This window comes from Manis javanica, chromosome 2 (assembly GCF_040802235.1).
Source record: "Manis javanica isolate MJ-LG chromosome 2, MJ_LKY, whole genome shotgun sequence".
Classification (NCBI taxonomy): domain Eukaryota; kingdom Metazoa; phylum Chordata; class Mammalia; order Pholidota; family Manidae; genus Manis; species Manis javanica.
In genome coordinates this window covers 64,411,455-64,434,574 of record NC_133157.1, presented here as the reverse complement: position 1 = coordinate 64,434,574, position 23,120 = coordinate 64,411,455, and the positions used below count along the sequence as shown (strand labels likewise).

The window sequence follows — 23,120 nt, the reverse complement described above, 5'->3', positions numbered from 1 at the left end:
ACCTGATGGTTTTCAGATCAGGAAAATAATGTATGCTTCCTTTGAAAAGTAAAACCATACCGAGATAGTTGAACAGTTAATCCTGGCTTCAGCTTAGGTAACAGCTTATTGTATGTACTTTTCACACCTCTTCTCCATGTTCATTAAAAATACTGTGTCAGCACAGGTATGCATATATAGGTGTGATTTTTTTTTTTTTTTTTACCAAAATAGAAGCATGTCTCCACTATTAATTCCTCTGAAGCTTCCTCTTTTCATTAAACAGTATATTGTGGGTCTCCTCCAAATTCCCTTAGTTCTTGCCCCCCTTTTTTGTTTATGTAAACATATTTTTAGCTTGTCAGGTATCTAAAGAAATAAAGCTCCTTATTTTCCATAACACATTCTTCAGAAGATATATTTGACATAGTAGACATACTGAAGTCATTAAACTGTCCTGTGTTCATATTAAATTAATTTGGGAGCCATGTTATAGATCTGATCTGTCACTTGTAAACCTTAGTCCAAGGAGGTTAAATAATTTCATAATGGATTGAGGATGTCTCACCTCCCAAACAGAGTTAACATTTAAAGGACACATTTACCTAATGTCTGTTGTTATGTAATTAAGCATTAAAAAGTTTAAATGTATGAGTGAGTGTTGGGTCTGTGACATGTTTTCACACCAGATTGTTTTTATTATATTACCATTAGCCCTTCTGATCCTTTCTGTTTTGTTGTCTTGCATCTTTGATAGTTTTTCTCATGTTCTCTACCCCCATGATGCTCTTTTTTCATTTGGTTTGGTTTGCACTCATTCTGCAATTTCTGCGTTTTTTGCCATCCTTCTGTCCTCAACTCCCATCCCTCAGATAATTCCCTGAGCGAGGACATGGTTAAGTGCTGAGAGTTCGCACCTGCTGACCAGATGCCTTTGCTTTCTTAGATTCTTTTCATAGGGAGCTTTATTTCTTGTCTTTCTCCCCGTTCTCTCTCTGAGCTTCAGCTTTTTGCTTTTCAACATTACTGGAAATAAATAAACAAGTGGCCTAAATACATCTGCTGCGTTGTTTTGATTTCCTCCCTATTATTACTACTTTACAGACTCAGAGCCACTCTTTATACCAAATTCTGCCCATTTTTCTTCTGAACATCTTCTTTATGGCAAATTTTTCCTCTTTTCAAGTGCAGGCTTTTGACTCTGCAGAAATTAACTTTCCTTTCTCTAAAACTGCAAACACTCATACTTTCTTGCCTGAAGTCATTTGGTTTCTATAAACTTCTGGAATATTTCTTTCAGGCTGTTTTGAGAATAGCTATTCCAGTTTGGGGAGGAATAGACTTTTCTTTTTTCAAACACATGCCCCATTGCCCAATTCTGGATTGGATTAACGTCAACTCCATAGCTGTTTATTGTTTGTCTGCCATGTACGAGGCCCAGAGTCCTGTTTCCAGCCCCTGTGTTCTCTGTTGTTTTCCAAACTCTGCCTTTACCCTTTTTCAGTTTTCTTCCGTCTGTGGGGTAGCGTCCTCTGCTTCACCTACCTTGCCTTGCCCATCATTCCCTGCTCTTACCCGCCTGTTCCTTTCTTCCCAACTGCCATGGAACTTTCTGGTTTTGACTTTTAAACTTTCTGTAGTTCCTTCCGCTCTGATGAAGAAGAAAATTACCAAAAAGTAGATCGTCATAGACATTTCAAATAGGCTTCCTTCAGACTTCGGACTCATTTCAATATGCAACAGGTTTCAGGACTTACTGAAAAGGGTGTGTAAGGACAGCTTATATTTGTCTACCTTGAGAACAGGATCTCATTTTTATTGATAGGTTTTGATGTTACAAAAAAAAAACAATTTCAGCTGTCTAAAGCCTTACCTTTTGACTTGTAGTGTTGCTTATCTTGTTGGTATAGTCTTTTTTTTTTGACCCCACCTATAAAATATATGTAGTACATCATAATATATGTAATGTAAATATAAAAATCTGACTAGAGTATGGGTAATAAAATTGTGCCACAATTTTGAAGACTTTAGGGAGAAGTCTTAAAACTCCAGATGGAAAAATACTCTACCTTAAAGAGACGTCTAACTGGTGTCCTTTAAATGTTTCAGCCCATAGATGGTATGCACGACAAGGGGATTGTGGAAGATATCCACTGTGGGTCCATGAAGGGCACCAGCATGCGGCCCCCACACCCTGGAATGGGTCCTCCCCAGAGTCCAATGGACCAGCACAGCCAAGGTTTGTGTCTGCTCTGTGCCTGAATTTGGTTTCCATACCATAGTCTTTGATCCTTCCTATTGGTTATTTTAATTACAATTTCCAGAGAACATGTCTAAGGCAGATTGAAGCCAGCAGTTATTTTTTCCCTGTAGAAATTTCCCCTTACCCTCTCCAACACAACTTTATGATTTATATGGGCAATTTTATTTCCAAAATTCTAGTAATTTTACTAACCGCCATGTGTCCAAGTACTCTGCAAAGTGCTCTATGTACTTTATGCAGAATCTATGTTATGCTCTTATAAGACAAGGTATGTTACCCCAGTTTGATAGATGGGGAATCTAAAGGTCAGAGAATTTTACTTCATTTACCTAAGTTTCCTAAGTTTCCACATCCAATAAGTGACAGGGCCAGGAGAATTCAGATCTGCCTCTCAATGACAGCATAGATATCATGGTAAGGTTCACATTTTATCTGTGTCCCTTGAGTTCCATGCTTATACATGGTCTGTAAGGTGGCTGTATTAGTCACATAGGGCTGCTGTAACAAATTACCACAAACTGGGTGACTTAAAACAATAGACATTTATTCTCTTGCCATTCTGGAGGCGAGAAGTCTGAAATCAAGGTACCAGCAGGGCTATGCTCTCTCCAAAGGCTTCAGTGAAGAATCCTGGGCCTCCTAGCTTCTGGCAGTTGCCAGAAATCCTTGGCACTCCTTGGCCTGTAGATCTGTCACTCCAATCTCTGGCTTGGTCTCCACATGACATTTTTCCTTTGCTCCTGTTTCTATGTCCAGATTTCCCTTTTCTTACAGGAATACCTGTCATTGGATTAGGACCTGCCCTAATCCAGTGTGGCCTTATTTTAACCTGATTACATCTGCAAAGATCCTATTTCTAAATAAGGTCACATTCACAGGTCCTAAGGTTGGAGCTTCAGCCTGTCTTTGTAGAGTACACAGTTCAAACCACAACAGTGGTCAGTCAGTGAATGTGCAGTATATTTCTTTTCTCCTTGGTGTCTTTTTCCCTCACTGTTGAAGGTATATTAAAGAAACCCTCAAGGTCTTTTGAATACAATGTAACCTGTTTCCATTATCATTGTATAGGCACGTCAGCATGCAAGGAGTGTGGGTTAATCTAGCACTAATTAACCCTAGTATGTTGTTATTCCAATTCAAAGTTTATGGTTTATGTGTTGCTGTGCATACTTCATTGTAATTTAATGTACCTGAATTTTTTCCTCTGTCCATGATCAGACAATCCATCCACCTGAGGGAGGGTTTTTGACTGTAAAGGTTTAGAGAAATGTATTCAGTTTTTAAAAAATTTGTAAAGCAAGTCATGGGAGTGTGTCTTCACTAATATTTAAACAGATTTTTTAAAAATCCCGGACTCTGATTTGAATTTTGTTGGCAGGTAGGTGTACATATTGCATATGACTCATAAAATCTTGGACCATGTCAGAATAGCAGCCTGAATCACTGGGACTTGTTGCAATATAGGAAGAAAAAAATTGACCCATTCAGTGTCAATAAGAATGGATTAAGACAACACTTCCAGATTTATCATTTAAATTCTAAAGAGCCAGCTGTTTTCACAGAGCTAATGTAGATCTCCTTTTTAATACCTGGGAGGTGTACATGATTGTATTCAGTGATTCTCAAGGCCAGGTGCTTGTTCTGTCTGCTCCTGGCTTTGCAATACCTCTAGTAGGATTTCTCTGAGTGGAGTTTTACTTCTCACCAATTGATAAAACAAAACCTACCTTTGCAATACCTAGGAAACCTCCAAACAAACTGCTTTATAATGCATAAATTATAACTGAGCATTTTTACTTTTATGTACTGCAAAGTTTTCTCTCATTGCTTGGTTCCTTTCATCATTCTTGGTATCTCCAACAGCTGGTGCAGTGTCTAGTACATAACTGGATAGATACTTAGTAAATTTTATTCAATTAGGTAGAGAAATGAACCTGTACATTCAAAAGTCAACAATTTAAATAGAGCTTAATGTTAATATAGTTTCAGTAAGTTATAATTACTTTGAAATGCAGAGGTTTACATTAAATGAAGTTGGAATTAGCATGTAATGTTTTCCTCTAAAATAGTAAAGTGCATTGTAGGCTGGGGAATGAGTTATTTAAAAGCATATTTTTGAATAAATAATATTGGTATAATGTGGTCTTATTCTGTATAATAATCTAAAAAGGATTTAGACTCTGTAATAGCATGTATCTATAAAAAACCCATTGTAGAAAGCCATATATAAACACACAGGTACAGAGAGGCGTAGTATTGATCGGAAAGCTGCCAGCTTTTTAACTACCTAGCAACCTATTAGGTTATTTTAAGGTATTGGTTGAGAAGCAAAACCATTTCCTTCAATAAATACTGAATTGTGTACCTTCTGGTTCCAATGATAACATCATTTATTTTTAATATATTGGAGAGAACAAGCCTTCAAAGGCAAGTATATAATATTTAACGCTGTGTGTGTGTATATGTGTATATGTGTGTGTGAAGAGAACATTCATATAAAATTGGCACTTACAAATTTAGGATTATTAAAAGGAGAGAGGTGAATGCTTCTTTCTGAGGCAAGGTGAAACTGGGGAGATAATGGCCCTTGAAGACTAGGGAAGTAAAACTGACTGCTTTTGAATAAGAAAATCAAACCAGAGTTCAGTAAGAGCAGATTCTGCATCAACCCTGTCATCCTGCAGACAAATGTATATTCACTCTCAGGCAATTTCCTCACTGTTTTCTCAACTAAAGATAATTACCAAAATACGTTATGTTGTTTCATCATTTAGATTCTTTTCCCCCCCAAAGTTTTATGGAATGCTCGTCATGTAGGAAAAAAAAAATCTCTTTTTAGCTGAAACATTGTCACATTTTTAATGCCATATGGTGATAGAATGATTCTATTAACATCCCTACAAATTTTGAGAAACAATTCTAACCACCCCCAGTTTCTTCTTACCACATTTGAGGTAAAATGTCGCATTGGTTAAATTTGCAAAATGACTTTTATGCCAATTCTTGGTTTCTTTTAGCAAATTTGAGGCAAAAGTGCTTAATGAAATTGTGCCTAATGAAACCGCCTCACCTTTGTAATTTGGCCTTGCCCATAGTTCATAGTTTAAAAGAGCAATTTGATTTAAACTGTGGAGCTTAGGCTGAATTGGCTACTGTTTTGGTCCACTGTATTAGGCATTCTTTGATTCATCGTAGGTGAGTTGTAGTTGACAACCTTAGGAAACAGGGGGGACCAGAAGGAGACACAAGACCCATTTTAATGCCTGGTAGTAGTATCCCTTCTACTATGAAAATGTCAGAAGCTTTGGTTGGAAGTTTTTCCCTCTGTGGTAGATAACAGAGTTGGACAAAAAGATGTCAGCAAGGTATTTTGACAGTGAACATACTACCATTTTGTACCAGCATTACTATGAAGGGGCAAATGTAAGCCTCATTAAGAAGGAGGATTGTTAATGACCAAGTGTATGTTACAGATAATCTCTAAATATTTAGTGTTATAAATAACCACATGCTGGAAATTAAATTTCTCCTAGTCTTGTAGGTGGATTTCAGGGACATTTTCTTGGCTAACTTACGCTGGGATCCTAATAGCTGCATGGTTTTTTGTCTCCCCTTATGGAGTAGGGATTTGGGGCATGAGAGTTGATAGTTCTTCCATTTCTATTCTGGGCAGGATTTCTCGGAGTGGAGTTTTGCTTCTCACCAATTGATAAAACAATACCTACTCTTGTCTTCGGGATCAGACTAAATTTGTTTCCCTTTTCAAATGGCAATTTGAGATAAAAGTAACTGTATCCTTTATTTTCTCTAGTCACGTGAAAGGTGATAGTGAGTCCCCAGCCAGTATGGGTCATGTATTCTTGGGCCTCTTTGATTCCGCAAAGATGCGCGGAGCTGCTTCAGCTAAAAGTTGACAGAGGTTCACACACACAGAAGATGTCTAATAAAAACATATGTGATAACTTTTATGATAACTGTGATGTAAATACATCTCTTAAAGGGAAAAGACCTTTAATATTTTATATTGTGTCTTAGGACACCTTGGACTTGGTTGATTAGCACTTAGCTTGAATTCAGGGCAACCTTTTGGATTGCAGTAAGCCACTTTGTTCTCTCCTTTATCTTGGGTCCTCTTCCAGCAACACTCAGCCACATGCTTTTCTAGGAATTCTTTGGCCAGGCTATACAGTTCATCTCCTGAAGTCAGTTCCTTGAAACTTTCGTGCATTTTAACTTTTCTTCCCAGGAAAAGTATTCCTGAATTTCCCATTTAGATCTCTTACAACCCAAACAGATTACTCTCATTTTTATGTTACATTGTAAGTGGTTCTAGATTTTTTAAACTTTGAGGTTTTTAACTTACATTTATAAAACCAAGTTAATGTTAGGCCATGGAAAGAGCAAATACACTGGAGCCAAACAGGTTCGAATCTTGGAGCTGCCGAGATGCAGTTTTGTGACCTTGGATGACTTGCCTACTCCCTGAGCCTCAGTTTCCTCATGTTAAAAAATGAGGTGACAATACATATCTTCTGTTGTGAGGATTGAAGATGTGTGTGCTCCACTCACACCCATTTAATTCTCTCTACCATCTCTTTGCTTCTGCCAGCCTGAGAAGCCAGCCACATCACCGTCTCAGCTTCAGTCTACACCAGTCTACCTTACCCGCACATGGCAAAGTCACTGGGGTTAATGACCCCTGGGTCATAACCAGTGACATAATCAATGACTGGTGATCCTAAAAGTATAAAATACCCCAGCTTCTTCACTCCTCCCCTGGCATAATATAGAAGCAAGTTCCTTGGCTTATGTTCCAGAACTTCTGCATGAGATTAATCTTCAGTCACCCAGTACAGCAGCAGCTTAATAATACACACCTTATTGGCTGCTTTCTCTTCCTTATATTATCTTTCCATGAACCTTGCCAGTGTTCCTGCACCTTCCCAATAAATCACCTGCACTCCATCCTCCCATCAGGTTCTGTTTCCAGGGAGAACTCAACCAAGATAGTATGTATACTACTTTGTGTAGTGCCTACAACAGTGGAGGCCCTCAGTCATTGTGAACTTTGCATAACATGCATAAGAATAAACCAAGGAAATAGTTGCTGTTCCCAGAAGAGACTCTGCCTTCTCCATTGCAATATAGTAGACACCGTCAGGTTTTGTTCTCTTGGTTGGATCTTCTTTTAATGTATAATATTATCCTCTGGTACCTTTCTTTTAGGTGTACAATAGCCCCTAACCATTTACCCTCTACGATACATATGGCCATTGATCACTTGAAATGTGGCTTGTCCTAACTGAGATGCACTATAACTTAGTATGGAAAAAAAGAATTTAAAGTAATCTCTTTAGTGACCTATATGTTTTGAAGTGATTATTTGGAATGGAGTATGTTGAATTAAATATACTAAAATTTTGTCCTTTTTTTAAATGTGACGACTAGAAAATTTTATGTGTATTTGATATATATGTTTTAAATTATATAATTATGTAATTATTATATATACTTAGAATTCTGTCAGACAGTGCTGTCCTAGAAAATTATCAAAATATTCAGGAATGCCTCTCTTTGAGGGTCTTTACCTGGGGGCAGCCTGTGATCTACTTTTGTATTTTGTTCTAGGTTACATGTCGCCACACCCATCCCCTTTAGGAGCCCCAGAGCACGTCTCCAGCCCTATGTCCGGAGGTGGCCCCACCCCACCCCAGATGCCGCCAAGCCAGCCAGGGCCCCTCATCCCAGGTGATCCGCAGGCCATGAGCCAGCCCAACAGAGGGCCCTCGCCTTTCAGTGCCGTCCAGCTGCATCAGCTGCGAGCTCAGATTTTAGCTTACAAAATGTTGGCCCGGGGCCAGCCCCTCCCCGAAACACTGCAGCTGGCAGTCCAGGGGAAAAGGACGTTGCCTGGCATGCAGCAGCAGCCGCCGCCGCCGCCACAGCCACAGCCACAGCCGCCGCCGCAGCAGCAGGCCCTTGTTAACTACAGCAGACCATCTGGTAGGTTCATATGCAACCAAATGAATAATGTGACGGTCCACCTCAGATAAGAAAGACTGCTAACTGCACAGAACCGCTGGGCTGCTGTAAGCCCAGGGCTGACTTAGCCTTCTGTTGTATCTCCCTGGCTCCTTTGTCTTGCTTCACTTAGTTGACCAAGATTCTGGGTCTCCTCTGCTGTAGAGTCCTAAGAACAGTGCTTCCTAACCTTTGGAGACTCTAGTGCAAGCTGTGGACCTAGTAAAAAAGCATTATCCTCTATGATTTTGCATTCTCTTTCGAGAGGTTTGAGGTTTGTTGGAAGCCCATGCACACACCCAGCTTAAGAACCCTGCCTCTGTTGCATTCCGTCGCCGAAGCGTGCTGCAGGAATTAGCCCTCTTTGAGCCATTTTGCTTGTTCATTTATTTATGTCTACCCCTTTTTGTTGTGAAAAGCATTTGGGGAGGTTTTCAAGATGCATAACTGCAGTAGAATGATTATCAAGTAGAAGAATCTGAAAGGAAGGGAAATAGAAATTGAGGTCAGGGAGGGCAGGAATTGGGGGGCCACAGGCCCCATGGTTGCTGCCTCTGAGTGTCCAGGCTGACTCGAGCAGTGTTTAGGAAGGGAGATGGGGTCAGGTACCTAATTCTCACTGTTCAGAAGGAAGTTGCTGACCAGTTTCTGAGGACACAGGGCTTTTTCCTAACATGAGAGTATAAAGTAGATTTCCCAGGTAGGATTGTTAAAGTTATTGCTATTATTATTGCAAGAGGCACTGCATGATAACAGTTTTGGTAACATTTGTTCATAATAAATAGAGTAACAGAATCCACATGGCCTATTTCTTATATACTCTGGTATCAAATCTGTAGCTGTTACAATTAGGTAATGGGTCAAGATGAGATAGTCCTCTGTGTGGCTTTCTGGTGGTCTGGCATGATACCTATAAAACAATTCAGAGGTGCAACTGGGTGTATAGAATAACCTTTCATTAATGTTATTTTCTCTGGCAAGTTTTTTGTTAACAAATGAATAAGCAGAGAGTTTATGGTTTCTGTTCTAACTAGAGCTTTGAATGCCAGTGTGCTTTTTTGACTTTGACACCATCTCTTGTGAATGGTTCCCTCTCATTTGGGCAAATCCTGACCCACTGATCATTGCAAACAATTAGTCTGGGGTTTGGTAGTCTCCCTAGGTTTTGGGGCAATGGGAGAGTTCAGCCTCTTCTTATTTGTTTAATACTCTACATTTGGACTTGTATGTATTTCTTTTCTGATAGAGGAGACTCTAAGAGTGGCCCTCCCTGAAGGATGAACTCACCCTGTTAATTGTAGATGTAGCCTTAGGAATGGGTTTTTAAAGATCAAGAATATAGTCATGTCATCTCCAGGTCTCTGTGTGACACCAGCATGATCTGGTAGGTGGAGGACCATATGAACCAAACACTAGGGACTGAAAAGGTTATATAAGAAAACTGTGCAGAAAATGGTGATTTGAACACTCAGTGTATTTAGAGGTTTTAAAACTGCAGAACTCCAGCTTTAGGAATGCAGCCAGACAGAAGGAAAAAAAATGTTTGTCTTGGTATGTGTGTAGCTTGTATGTAGTGAGGGCCTACTAGTTTACTGTAGGCACTGGGCTCAGCAAAGAAGTACCAGGCACATGTGATAGATCTGGAGTATTCTAGAATAGGGAGAGTCAGGATTCAGATGCCACAGTGTGACTTGGGACCCATGTCCTTACCTACTTTCCTGCACTGGCTCCTTGATCACAAAACAGTTCATGGTAAGGGAAAGAATCTGTCTCAGAGTCTGTGTACCAAATGCCAGCATTTTCCTCCAGTGTGTAAAAAAAGTAGTTGTCTCAGCTCCTTACTTAGAACCTCATTACTTGTATTCCAAACACAATGTCAGCAAAATTGGTAATCTCGATATCCCCATCTCAGTTCAGTTCATGAGGAGTATGAACAAAAAGAGTCCCCAGCAGAGGTGGAATGGTAGCCATTGGTAGTTTAAGGAGGCAGGAGCAAAACCTGTGTCTCTGAAAAGGTAGTCGTGTGGGACCTTGTCATACAGGCAAACTTTATTGCACGTGGAAAGTTGTCCTGGGGCATCATCTCATCGCAGACCTCCATGAGCCTTGGTATTCTAAAAAATGACCTAGATTCAGCAGGAAGAGATTCCAAAGTATTGTTTAAGAAGACAGGAAGCTGAATGATTCAATTGAAACCCTTTTATTACCCAAAGTCAAAATAATGAGACCAGATAAAGTAGTAAAACTTAAAGGATGAAGTTTCACTTATCTGGACACTTGTAATAAATACTTCACATCCTGATAAACACAATCCTGACTGTGTTTTCTGGCTCATTTCCAGAAGAGAGAGCTGCATTTTTTAACCCAGCTGCAGTGCCTACCTTTTCACACACCAGACCCCAGTCATTAGAGGGAATTCATTGTATTACCCACTGCTCGTGTCTTTTGTATTTCCAGCAGTCAGGCTTCATTAGCAAGGAAAATATTTGGGCAAATAGTGTTTTATGCCAGAGTGGGAAAGGAGGCCAGAGATAAGAGAGGAAAGGAGATGCCTTCAAACAGAGCAGACCCATTCCTATTACTGGGAAGGAGCTTGAATCTGACAGCATCACTAAACTTATCCCCAAATCTCAGATTTCATAGGGAGATGATAACCTTACTTGGCAGGGTTTTTTCTTGATTGGCATTTAGGATAAGAACAAAATTTTCTTAAAGTTAACATTTTATTAATTGCTGTTAACTTTTTGTTTCCATCCCTTTTTTACATACAAAAGTATAATGGCATATAAATGCCTCTACTAATACTTCTACTAATGCCTCTACTAATATAGGAAACAATAAGTTTAAATATATCCACTTTTCTTGAGGTAGCTGTGATTCCATTTTTCTTTTGTCCCATTTACGAGTGTTACTCATGTGTGAAGAGAATCTTTTTGGCTGGGGTGGTGTGTCTCAAACCTACTCCAAAGTTGTGATTCCCCAGAAGTGACATAGACACCACCAGAGAGGTACACCAAACAGATGACTCTTCCGTCCTCGCCTGCTATGGGCTCCACGCAAATCTAAGCCATCATTTTTCTTTTCATTTTGATTCATTTTTCCTTTTAGAGACTAACACACAATTAAAAACAGGAACTGAAAAGGTTTTGGGTAGTTTTGGCGGGGAGGAGGAGGAAAGGACCTTATGGTAGAAAGTAAAAGTTGGATTTTTAATTTTTTTCAGTGCTTGTCCCTTTCCCACTTCTTAAAATTTTGTAAAATGTCTTCATATGCTCCATTTAAATACACTTCATTAAATTTATTTTTCAACCTGTGGAAACCACTTAAACTTTATTTAATGCAGAGAACTGTTTGCATAAGTACCCTTGTGTGCCAGAAGGCACAGTGGGGGCTCTGAATGCACAGAAATTCTGTACATGTGAGACTTAGACATTTTAATACGTTTCCCTGTTCCTTAGGGAATAGGGATGCATCCATCAAAGACTCCCCGTTCCCTTTAGCTGCACTGGGATACCCCTCAGGAGTGTCAGGGCGTACATCTACCTTGACTTTGAAGTTTAAAGGTGAGGATTGAAGGGAAAATAGATGTATTTTGTGCCTCTGACAATTAATCCTAAATTGTTTATGTTGGAAAGGGAGTAGGAGATAAGCTGAAGAATGTAATTTGTCTTTCATTTGAAGATATCAGGGAGACATCTTATCATTTAGCAGACCCCGAGTGTCTGTTGTAGAGATAACTTCTGTTGATAGCAAATCCAGTCAGGCAACTCAACTCAGTAACCACCTGAGGGGCAGGCATAAAGCCTACTGAAGAGGGAGTTACATTCTGGACATGTCAAATTGTGGCAGTCTACGTTCAGTTCCCTAGCCTCTGTAAATAGAAGTTTTTATATAATCTGTTGGAGGGAGGAGAAGGCAGACCCATACAGTAAATAAATCGTGGTGTTTAGTTAGGAGAAGAGTTTGCTTGTAAGTGATTGTGGTAGCAGACAGACAGGGAGCACAAGGCAGGGCTGACTTATCTGGGCCTTTGCGTTGAGTTGCATCAAACTACAGAAACATTTTGAAGTTTACTATAGAAAAGCATGCTGCCGAAGTTGTTTTTGCCACAGGGTTTTTCTGTAAAGTAATTAAATTAGATTCTGTGCCTTCGTGTCCCTGGTGGCAATAAAATGACAAGGACTAAGGGTTGACTGTGGAGCCACATTGTTTCACTGAATTCTCCTTACTGATGTGAAGTGGCTACTGTCATTAGTCCAGGTCTACAGGTGAGGAGAGTGGGGCACAAGGAGTGAAGTAACTTGCTCAGGCTCAGACAACCACTAGTTGAGAGAGCTGAGGTGAGGCTTACTAGTTCTTTTGGGAAAATACAGGGTGCTTTAAAATTCATCCATAGTAAGTTATAGTATTTATTAAGTTGGAGATTTGAATATACAAGTCCATGTTTGGATCTGTCTCTGCTTCTCAATTTTAAGGGTCAGTTAACAAGATAAGAAAGTCTCTGTATTTATTGATTAAAGGAGACCAGCCATATCTGTATGAGATCTAGCTCAGAGTCATAGGCAAAAACAGCTAGATTTGGAACCAGGGATATCAGATATTCTCTGGGCACATTCCTTTGCTTAAATGTGGTTTCAAAAACAGTGACTTGAATATACCTCAAGGAGTCCTCATAGGCTTCTGCATAGGTATTTACAGGCCATAATGCTAAGGAAGAAAGCACTTGGAATAAGTGCAATTCACCTATTGCACCATTATAGCACTGTTATAGGTTTTGTTGATGAATTACTTAATCTTTGAAAGGAGGCAAAACACTTTGAGAATTGAATTTGAAGTAATTATTATGATGCTATCTTACCGGTAAGACCCCAGTTTTTTTAAGGTTGTTTTTTTTTAGGGCTTAAATTATTGAATTCATTATTTAATATGTTTATACCACGTCATCAAATATATTTAATTCTACCAGTTTCTTGAGCTTATTAAGGAGATTTATAGAATCACAGAGAATTCAAATGAAAGTTAAAAATATCTCCTGTCTTTTGACTGGATCATACCTATAGCAATCTAAATGAAAAAAATCTACCCTGTTTTAAAGACCTCTAGGAAAAAATATTCTAAAATGTCCCCCCATAGCTTATTCTAATATTCTAATGCTCAATAACTCACTAAGAAATTGGTTTATAATTCTGAGTAAGAAATATGGATAATAGAAACTCTAAATATAAAATATTATGAAAAACTATGCATTCTGTAAAAGACCTCCCATTCAGAAAAATGTCAGTAAGTACTTAGCTGAAAATAATCCCTTATAATGACAGTTACCTCTACTATGCCCACAGCAAAAAATGAAAAGAAATGCATTTTTCCCCCAAGAATTTTTCATCACCCCCTAGAACCAGGGCTATACATTACCTCAAGAATCCTAATCTTAAAGATAAGCTAGTTATGTCTTTTGGAAAGTTCTGCCTAATTTCAGAAGGAGGGGAAAAAAAGAACAGTGACACCACACACACCACAGACACACACACACACACATGCATGCACGCACGCACACACACATTTCCAAAGTAATTTGAATTCTTCACATTCTCCTGTCACAATGTTTGCTTATAGGCATTCTTGCATTGTCATTTAAACCCTTTTCTCAATGGTGTTTGCTAGAAATTGAATAAATGTTTCCAATTTTTCATAAGTATTGTCTCTGTATGGTTAATTATTAAGTTGCTTTCAAGTACATAGACTATTATTACTTGTTACTATTTAATAATTTTAATTTTTCTTTGAAAATATACAGAAAATAGTTGGAAGAATGCCTATTGGAGGTTTTAATGTCTGCTTATTGAGATTTTTTTTTAAATTTATTAACTCATCTGGTAGCATCACTAATCTTACTCATAATTTTGAAGTAGGTAAAAATTCACCTAGGATGGAGAAATGGAGTACTTTTTATTTCAGGTCCATACCTTGCAATCAATTTAAACTTCTGAAGTTTAATGTGGAAATTTGCTTTAAATTAACTTATTAAGTGTATTTTGATAAGCTTGATGATTGCATATCCCTTTATTCTGGTAACATGAGAAAAATACTCTCTTGAACCTTAATATTTGTGACTTTTTATTACAGGGGCATGAGCAGAATTTTTTCCCCCTATTAGAATTTAGAAATTTCTAAGTCTCTAAAGTTCCCTGATATTAGAAATATTTCTAATAAGAGAACTTAAAAAAAGTATTTAAGGTCTTCAGATGCACTGATTAAGCCTGAAATAGGCTGTAAGGGCTTTTAACGAAAAATGAATAACCTTTCTGTTCACATCGGAGCCCTTATTAGCTTAATAAGTTAATAAGCCGCTGACTGTATCTGCTCTTCCAGCAGCACGGTTATTCCAGATCAGGATGAAGGTCTGTCGAGAGGGGCTTGTTTTGTACTTTGCCAGATGTGATTTTAGGGCCACACCCAAATTACAAGTTAGGGGACTCCCTTTTTTGAACTCTGAATGCACCTGTAATTCTTTTTAAAAACCTACTGTAGACCTCCATTGAGAGCTGGCTGTCCATTCCTTAATTCATTACTGAAGAGTCATTTTTTGTGTCATTTCACACAGTTCATTAATGGATACCATTTCCCTCTGGGGACAGATGCCGGCTTCTTGTCCATTTTCCTCTCTTGCCCCTTCTCGCCTCACCCCACCTGCCCTCCTCATCTTACTGCATTCCCTGCTTGTTTCTTCCCTTGAGACATTCAGTTCCCCGTCACTGGGCCGCGGGGGGCAGTGGGCAGGGCGTCGTGCCGCCAGCTGCCATGTCGTTCTCGTCCCGCAGGACCCGGGCCAGAGCTGAGCGGCCCGAGCCCCCCGCAGAAGCTGCCGGTGCCTGCGCCAAGTGGCCGGCCCTCACCCGCGCCCCCCGCAGCAGCGCCGCCGCCCGCGGCCGCCGTGCCCGGGCCCTCCGTGCAGCCACCCGCCCCGGGGCAGCCGTCACCCATCCTTCAGCTGCAGCAGAAGCAGAGCCGGATCAGCCCCATCCAGAAACCCCAAGGCCTGGACCCCGTGGAGATTCTGCAGGAGCGGGAATATAGGTAATGACCCCACCTCAGAAGGGGTTCAACTTCTGTGTGGCGGCAAGTACTCGAAGCCCGGGGGTGTGCTGTCTCCTAGGGCTGTGGGCATTCTTAGCTCTGGGACAGCTGAAGGGAAACTGCAGAGGCCGGGAACTCGTGCCATGGGGATGGTATCAGAACCATGTGGCAGAGAGCAAGTTTGTCCACCCTGAGGGTGGCAGGGTGGGGGTCCCTGATGGCTCCAGGTTGGTGGGACGGCAATTTCCTCCTCACTGAGGTAGAACACCCGCTGTGGCATGCCAAGCTCTGTATTGGGTTCTAGGGATGCCAAGACCCAACGCCCAGCCGTGAGCTTCTTTGAGTCCCAGAAAACAGTCATTTCACACCAGGATTGTGCAGGGCTTTGCTCTGGTATTAGTTTGTCCTTGAATGATGACTGTGAGCTGCTCGGGTGTTGAGTGTGTGTGCTAGTCTGACCTTCAGGTTAATGACACATCTCATGACACTAAAGCATACTTCAGGAGCTCGGTGTAATAACCTTCTTTGTTTTAATTCATGCATTTGTTAGTCCATGACTTGGTCCAATTTTAGAGGTAAGCGCTATGTAAGTGTCTTCATTTGCAGTCTTTATTTAAACTCTTATTCCAGGATATTAATTTTCACTTGATTTGGCACATTTATCTAAAGCAGGAGTTAGCGAGCCTTTTCTGTAAAGGGCCAGGTAGTGACCCTTACCCTTGTGGGGCCGTGATGTATCTGTCACAGCTACTCAGCTCTGCCCTTGTAGTGTGAGCAGCCGTAGATAATAATAGGCTGGCCATGTTCCAAAAAATTTATTTACAAAAAACAGGCTGTGGGCAGGTTTTGGCCCACAGGCTGGGGTTGGCAGACTCCTAATGTTAATGGTTAACGACAACCAAAAAGAGTCCAGGAAGTGTTGAGTCAAGATAAAAGAAAGCTAAGATAGTTTCTGGAGTTAGCTGTGTTACTGTTGACAAATTACGTTTCTTTTCTGTGACTCAGTTTCCTCATATATTAAAAGAGGGAAGTATAGCCCCTCTTGTAGGGGGAAGATAAAATGATAAAAAGGCTTTGAATACAGATCAGCTCTTACTAGTAGTTCCCAAATATGATTTAAGGAAAATTAGAGTTTAAAAATCACAGAGAATGTTATGTTAGTAAATAATGTGTAGGCTCCCTGTAAAAACACTATCTTAATCTTTATTAAAAACACATAATTTATTATTAGATTACAGTACTACATTATCAGCTTTGAAAACTACTCTGAAAGAAGTTACTAACTTGCTATTAAATGTGTGTAGCTTTTTGGGTGAAAAGTATAACTTCACTGTCATTACTACTACTAATCCTCAATTAAGACCTTTTATGATGCTGTTGCCTGCATTTCTTATATCCCTAGAGAGCTAGATAATCATCATCAATTGATATTTCAATGTTGATAGGCAGATTCTGGTGGATCAATAATTGCTGTGTGGTTTAAAGTCAGATACGAAGTACTCATTTGGGGCAGAAAAACTATATTCAAATATAGTCCTTTATGTTGCTATTGAATAAGAAAAGTCAAAAGTATTTTTTAGAAGACTATAGATGGGATAGATGGGTACTGTTTAGTTATTCCAAAGTTCTCACTTCCTAAATGCTAACATTTTTTTTTTAGACCTTGAAGGTACAAAGCTACCAGTACTTTCTTCATTAGATGATGCCGACTATGCTCATAATACTGGCTTTGTACTTAGAAATACCTTCCTTCCTTATTCAGCCTATGTTGTGTTGTGTGTATATTTTACTAATTCCTAAATTTCATTTGTCATTTTTGCCAGAGTTTTATTGGCAGGGATTTCTTGTAATGAGCTCATTTTAGCACCTTTTTTTGGAAGTGATTATTAATGGATAGTCTCCCAAGTATACAGTATAAAGTAGTACTATTTAGCCTATTCCAGTAGGTGAAAAGCTTTTGTTCTTCTGTGCCAATGAAGAAATAATCTATTAGTATCTTTTAAATATTACACATGACAGAATGTGGTAGAATGGCTGTTTTTCAAATTATTACTTGATAAATCTTTCCTCTTTTGTAAAGCTACATGGCTTTCAAAATGATTGATGTGAGTGACATCCCTGGGTCCAAAAAGCTGGTGGGACTGTTGGCTTGAATTTTCCCATGGCCATCTTGAGAAGAAGCCTAGGTTGGCACCAGCAGTGTTTGTGAAGACATCTTTCCTCTTCTTTACTTATGAAACAATAGCTGGCTTCTGCCCAGATGAAGATACTTTATCCAAGTGCAGAGATTAGCTAAACAGTTCCCTTAAAAAGGGTTAGATTAAGTCCTGTTGGCCCTGGTAAAAGGCAGCTAAGAAACACTTTTCCTTTTGCCCCTCTTTGAGGGGATGGCTCACTAGTCTTTAGCACTGATAACTGGAAGGGTCCAATGTATCTTTAATCTTCTGATTGAGGATTTAAGCAAGGGCTAAATAACAATCTCTTCTGTAATTTTGGAAACTTAGTTTGAGCAAAAATCATCTGTCAGAAATTCTTTAACAGAGATTCATTTCTTTGACCGTTGAGATATCACTTACCTTGTCAGTGAAAATTGTCTGTCAGAATCATAAATTTTTTTTAACCTAAGTCATTTGGCTGTGTTTCCTTGTTCGTCATGAAATCAGAATTTTGACAAATTGACCTTCTTTATTCAGTAATAGCATAAATAAGTTTTTGCATATGAACGCTTCACCTCAGATCTGTACAAGCTTTCCAGTTAGAACATTCTGTTCCCCTTTAACTTGGACTTTTTTGACCATCTTTCTCTTAGAATAGAACTCACTGCTTTTCTCAGTAGCAAGTGTAGCAGAGGGATACACCCCTTGCCTTTGGCCTTTCTGGCACACTTTCATTACAACTATCCGTATGCTTAAGTTAAGCACTTCCATTTAGAGTTTGATGTTTGGGCAGAAATGCCCAGGAATTGTTGTGTTAGCATGTAAACGAATTCTACAAATGTTGGCACGGAAGATGTATTTCACATTCAAGGAAGGTTACCTGAGAAGAGCATCTTTGAGTTTTGTCAGCCCTCGTTGTTATCAGGTTGGCACTTCGCAAGGAAACGGTAGGACATCTACCTTGCCTCAGAGTGCAGGAGGGCTGGAGGTTTCTGCCCTGCCTCATCCGCACTGCAGCCCTGAGAATGCCTCCTCGAGAATCACAAAGGGCTGCTTCCTCAGCAGAGTTACAAAAAGTCAGTCTTCCTCTCTCTTTTTTTAAAAGTGTCACTCAGGTCCTTGAAGGAACAAAATGTACCAGTGTCATTTTCTGTTCAAATAACTCTCCTCTAGGAATCATAAACTTCTCCTCTGGACCTGAACAAATATCTGTTACCTTTAATGGAACTCTTTTTCTTGCCAGAACAGTAACCTCTCTTGATTTACTGTTCAAGCTGTATGAAAAACCTGAGTGACCTAATTCTGCTTCAATTTTCTGTACTCATGAGGACTCAAAATGAGTCTCCTGCAGTTATGCAGTATTACATCTGTTGTTGTTTCGGTAAGTTTAGAATCCTGAATCTCTTTACAGGACTACCTGCTGAATCCCATTGATGGGAAGATGAAATTGTCTGGAGAAGAGCATTATTTAAAATGAAGTTTTCTATTAACAACAAGCAAAAACAACCATTACAAAAAGATAAAATTTGCTACGTTATGGAAGCCCCTCCTGTACCTTTGCTGTGTACCCGCCGTGTGCTGAATCGAGTGCATATAATTTTACTATGGAATCTCCCTTTCCTCTTGCACGTTTACACTTTGTACTTCCTGCCTCCCTTTCATAAAAGAAAGATTCTTTTGTGCTGGGGAATCTGAGATTTACTGAGAAATTACAAGGCCCTTTGGAGAAACAGTTATTTTAGGAAGAACTGGCTCCCCCACCCCCATCCCTGCCCCACCAATTCCTGCTGCCACCCAGGGCTCCATCTTCCTCCTTCCCACCTCCCTGCTTCCCTCCTCAACTCCATCCTCCCAGGTCAATGTGGTTTAATCTCACACCTCAGCTCAGTTGTCCCAAGATTGATTATTTGGTCCCAGCTCCAGGGTCCTGTAGCAGATTAGGAAAAAAGCAGCTGTTCCTCTAATTGAGTTCCTGGCCCTCTTTGTCAGGGAGTAAACCAGAATACCAGCGAATGGTTTTTGAGTTCTGGGGGAGTCAAATGAAAATGGTCTGCAGTGAGTCTAGAACCGAGGAGCAAGATAACCCCATCAGCGGCCCTCATTTCTTAGTGCCATATATAATTTTCCTTTAGCATGTGCCTTAATTCTACAGAAGTAAAATCATTGTAGTTTAATTTCTTTTCCCTTTCAATGATATATTTGAAGAAAATGTGTAATAGATTTTTCTCTTAATACCCCAGCTGTTAAGATGTATCATCTGTGGCTGTACCTGGAGATTTCTGGCTCCATGAATATTTAAGAAATTGAATTGGATAAATGACGTAAATGTTTGTTTCATACAGTGAAAATAAGAAAATACCATGATAATAATCCTGTGACTATCACTAGTACAAGGAATGTGGAAGAAAGTTGGGAGAGTTGAACAATGTGACCAAAAGAGTAAAATAATCAAAGTTTATTTCTGTTGTTTGAATTAACACATTTTTAGTGTGTTGCTTGGGTAAGCCATTTAAAAGTACTGTTTATCTTGGTTTGTGTAGTGGAAATAACAGCATGACTAAGAGTGATAATACTCGTAAAAACACATCATGCTGTTAAATCATTTATTAAGCCAGAATTAATAATATGTATATACCACATAAAATAGTACATATTTTCAGTGAAATCAATAAATAGTGATGCATTCCCCTTACTGTTGTTTTTAAATGTTTGAAAAAGATTGCATTTGATTTCTCTACCCAAGCAAACAACTAAGTTTTTGTGAAAGCACTCAGTTTGATATTTGAGCAGTGTGATGTATTAAGGCATCTTGCAGCCTGTAAGTCACAAAAGGTTTTACTTGTTCATATTAATATACAGTATCATAAAGGTTGACAAACCCATAATATTATTTTTTAATAGAATCTTTAATTATCAGCTTTTATAGTTGAGGTCAGGAAACTGACAGAAAGTGTGTTTTAGTTACGTACAATGACCCTGCAGTGGCTTCCGGGTCAGGTGGAGGAGGGTTCTGGCCTTGCTCTGTCCTTTACTTATTCTGTGACATCGGCATGTTTCTTGTTATCTCCAGACTTAAGTTTTCTAATCAGTGAAATGGAACGATTATAGCATTTACCTTGGGTGTGTGTGAGTTTGAGAGAGTGGTAGAATTAACTAAAATTGTGTAATAAGTGAACCTTAGTGCTGTTGATTTTAACAAGTTACTTTTTGCTAATTTTTCTTTGTTGAAATCTCTTCTAAGACAGTTTGCCCACAAATAGATTTAAATGGCATATAATTATTTGTAAGAATAGGTCCAGGTGACCTCTAAAACCAGTTTATACTTAGTATAAACTAACTAACAACTAGTAAACTATAAGCTAGCAGTACTGGTATCCCAAATGAATAAGGAAAATGTGATGTCTTTGCTTTTTTATGAGAAAGCACCTGCCGATGTATTTTTTATGATGTCTATAACAAGCATCTCCAGCAATCCTTTTCTAGAAACGCCTACCCTTTAAATACTGTTTTCTTTACTATTTACTGCTGCCCCAAACCTGATTTCTTAAAATGCCAGATTTGCCTTTTCTTTTCTCCAGCAGGCACTGCTCGCAGAGGAAGTGGCTGTGGTTGCCAGGGCTCCCTCTGAATGTCTTGGGTTGGCTGATTTCTGTGGTCTCAGCACCTATAACTGCTGTTGTTCACTCAGCCTTAATGGCCATTGTCATCAGCATCTTGACAAGGAGGGCAAATGGCCCTGTTGCCTAGTACAGAACCAGAAACTGGAAAGAAAACTGAGTTGTCTGAGCTCAGCACTCTGGCTGGCTGGGCATTTGGGAGCTGTCGTATTTTCCTGTCTCTCATGTTCTCTGTCTGTTCAGAGCAGGAGATGGCATTTGACTTTTCTCCTTAGATGTATTGTGAGCCTTCTTTTCTGGGTGTGGAGAGGGGTTATGGAGAAGGCCAGTGTTATGCAACGTGTGACACTTGTCTGCCTTAATGCAAAGGTAGCTTTTCTCCTGACACCAGAAAATCTCTTTGGGTGTCAGAAATTGGCTGTCAGTATCTGGAATATGTTTTGCCATGAACTTAAAACGAGGGTGGTTTATCATTAAAGACTAATTGTAATGTATATGTCCACCTCTGCCCTCCCCCATTTCATTATCTCCTTTAGACTTCAGGCTCGCATAGCTCATAGAATACAAGAACTGGAAAATCTGCCTGGCTCTTTGCCACCAGATTTACGAACCAAAGCAACCGTGGAACTGAAAGCACTTCGGTTACTCAATTTCCAACGTCAGGTAATACCTTTTCCCCAGAGAATCTGAGCTGTAGGAAATAAACGTAATTGTAGGAGAGTGTGATCTGTGTGTTTCCTTAAGTCTGTTCAATATTGTTATAAAGATACAAACATAGTAAGTAGTGTATCTTTTAAACCATTTAAAAGTTTTTTAAACCTCATTTTAAACCTCATTTAAAAGTAATGAGGATGAATTGCTTATTATTCTGTTTTTCTCTTCTGTATATCAGAGGCTTTTCTTTTTCCTCCTGTATTCTGGTTTCCAAAGCCAGGGTTACGGCATTTTGTTACCGTGGATGAAAGCTTTAGAACACACAGGATAGCTCCTGTTTGCCTTTATGACTCCAAAGAAACACGAGAAGGTAGTAGGTCAAAGCTTCTTGGTAAACATAAATGTAAAATCCTAGCCACAACTATGAAAATAATTTTAATAAATAGAATAGCCACTCCACTGAATTAATAGTTCATCATTTATAGAAATACATAAAGTTATGTTTTGTAACTATTGGTTATTCATCAAAACCTAAGTTTGGAGCATTTGATCACATCAGACCCCCATATTGACTACCCAGCAAATTGTTATCCATTGTTCTTGCTGTGGTTCTTAGTAGTCACTGACTAATAAAAATTAGTATAATGATCTATTTTATAATTGCTGCATCAGTAGGAGACTAGTAGAATGAGGCAGAGGTAATTTTCACTCTGGTGAGTGTGATCTCCTGGTCTGCACACTGCTTCTTTTAGCCAAAGGGGAAAAGGAACGCTTCCTTACCAGTCAGCTGGGTTGGTTTGCTGGTGGTCTTGGGCATGCAAAATGAATTATTAATAAATGACAGTAGTTTGGAAGTATTGAATTACATGACTTGGTCTGTTGGAGGCTGTGACTAAAATCACAAGGCCACCCACTTGTTATTGTCATGTGAACTTGGGAGTAGTTTACTTTATTGGTTATACTATCATAGGAGGGCAGCAGGGTGCTGCTTGGCCATAGCTTTCTGAGAATAGTTTTCAGCCTAAATTCAGAGAGAAAGAAAGAAAAAGCCTCCAAGTCCATTTACTTCTGTGCTGCAGGTAACTTCAGAAAATGCAGTCATAAAGTGTTTGATAAAATATGTTACATGATTATTAACCAAGCATATTTTCAGGAATAAAGTGATAGATATTCAGATTAGCTTCACAGTGCTGGTCTCTTACTGGTCTCTGATTTTTGCTTGATATTGTTGAAAAATCTGTTATCTATAAAGTTTCCCAATGAAATTAGTTGCAGTTGATGCTGATTTCAGATTCAGAATGATTACTTTAATGTACATTCCCATTCCCCCATGTCCCACCACCATATAACATACAA

General features: G+C 39.3%; 1 protein-coding gene across 8 annotated transcripts in view; it reads left to right on the top strand.

The window, feature by feature from the left end:
* The window catches only part of SMARCA2 (SWI/SNF related BAF chromatin remodeling complex subunit ATPase 2), a 162,372-nt gene that overhangs the window by 14,964 nt on the left and 124,288 nt on the right, over window positions 1–23,120 (top strand). For all 8 annotated transcript variants that reach the window (XM_073228598.1, XM_073228602.1, XM_073228603.1 and 5 more), the window contains exons 3-6: window positions 2,089–2,218; window positions 7,871–8,245; window positions 15,082–15,337; window positions 21,647–21,773. In XM_073228598.1, coding sequence (XP_073084699.1) covers window positions 2,089–2,218; window positions 7,871–8,245; window positions 15,082–15,337; window positions 21,647–21,773 — 888 coding nt within the window. The remainder of the gene's footprint in view (window positions 1–2,088; window positions 2,219–7,870; window positions 8,246–15,081; window positions 15,338–21,646; window positions 21,774–23,120) is intronic.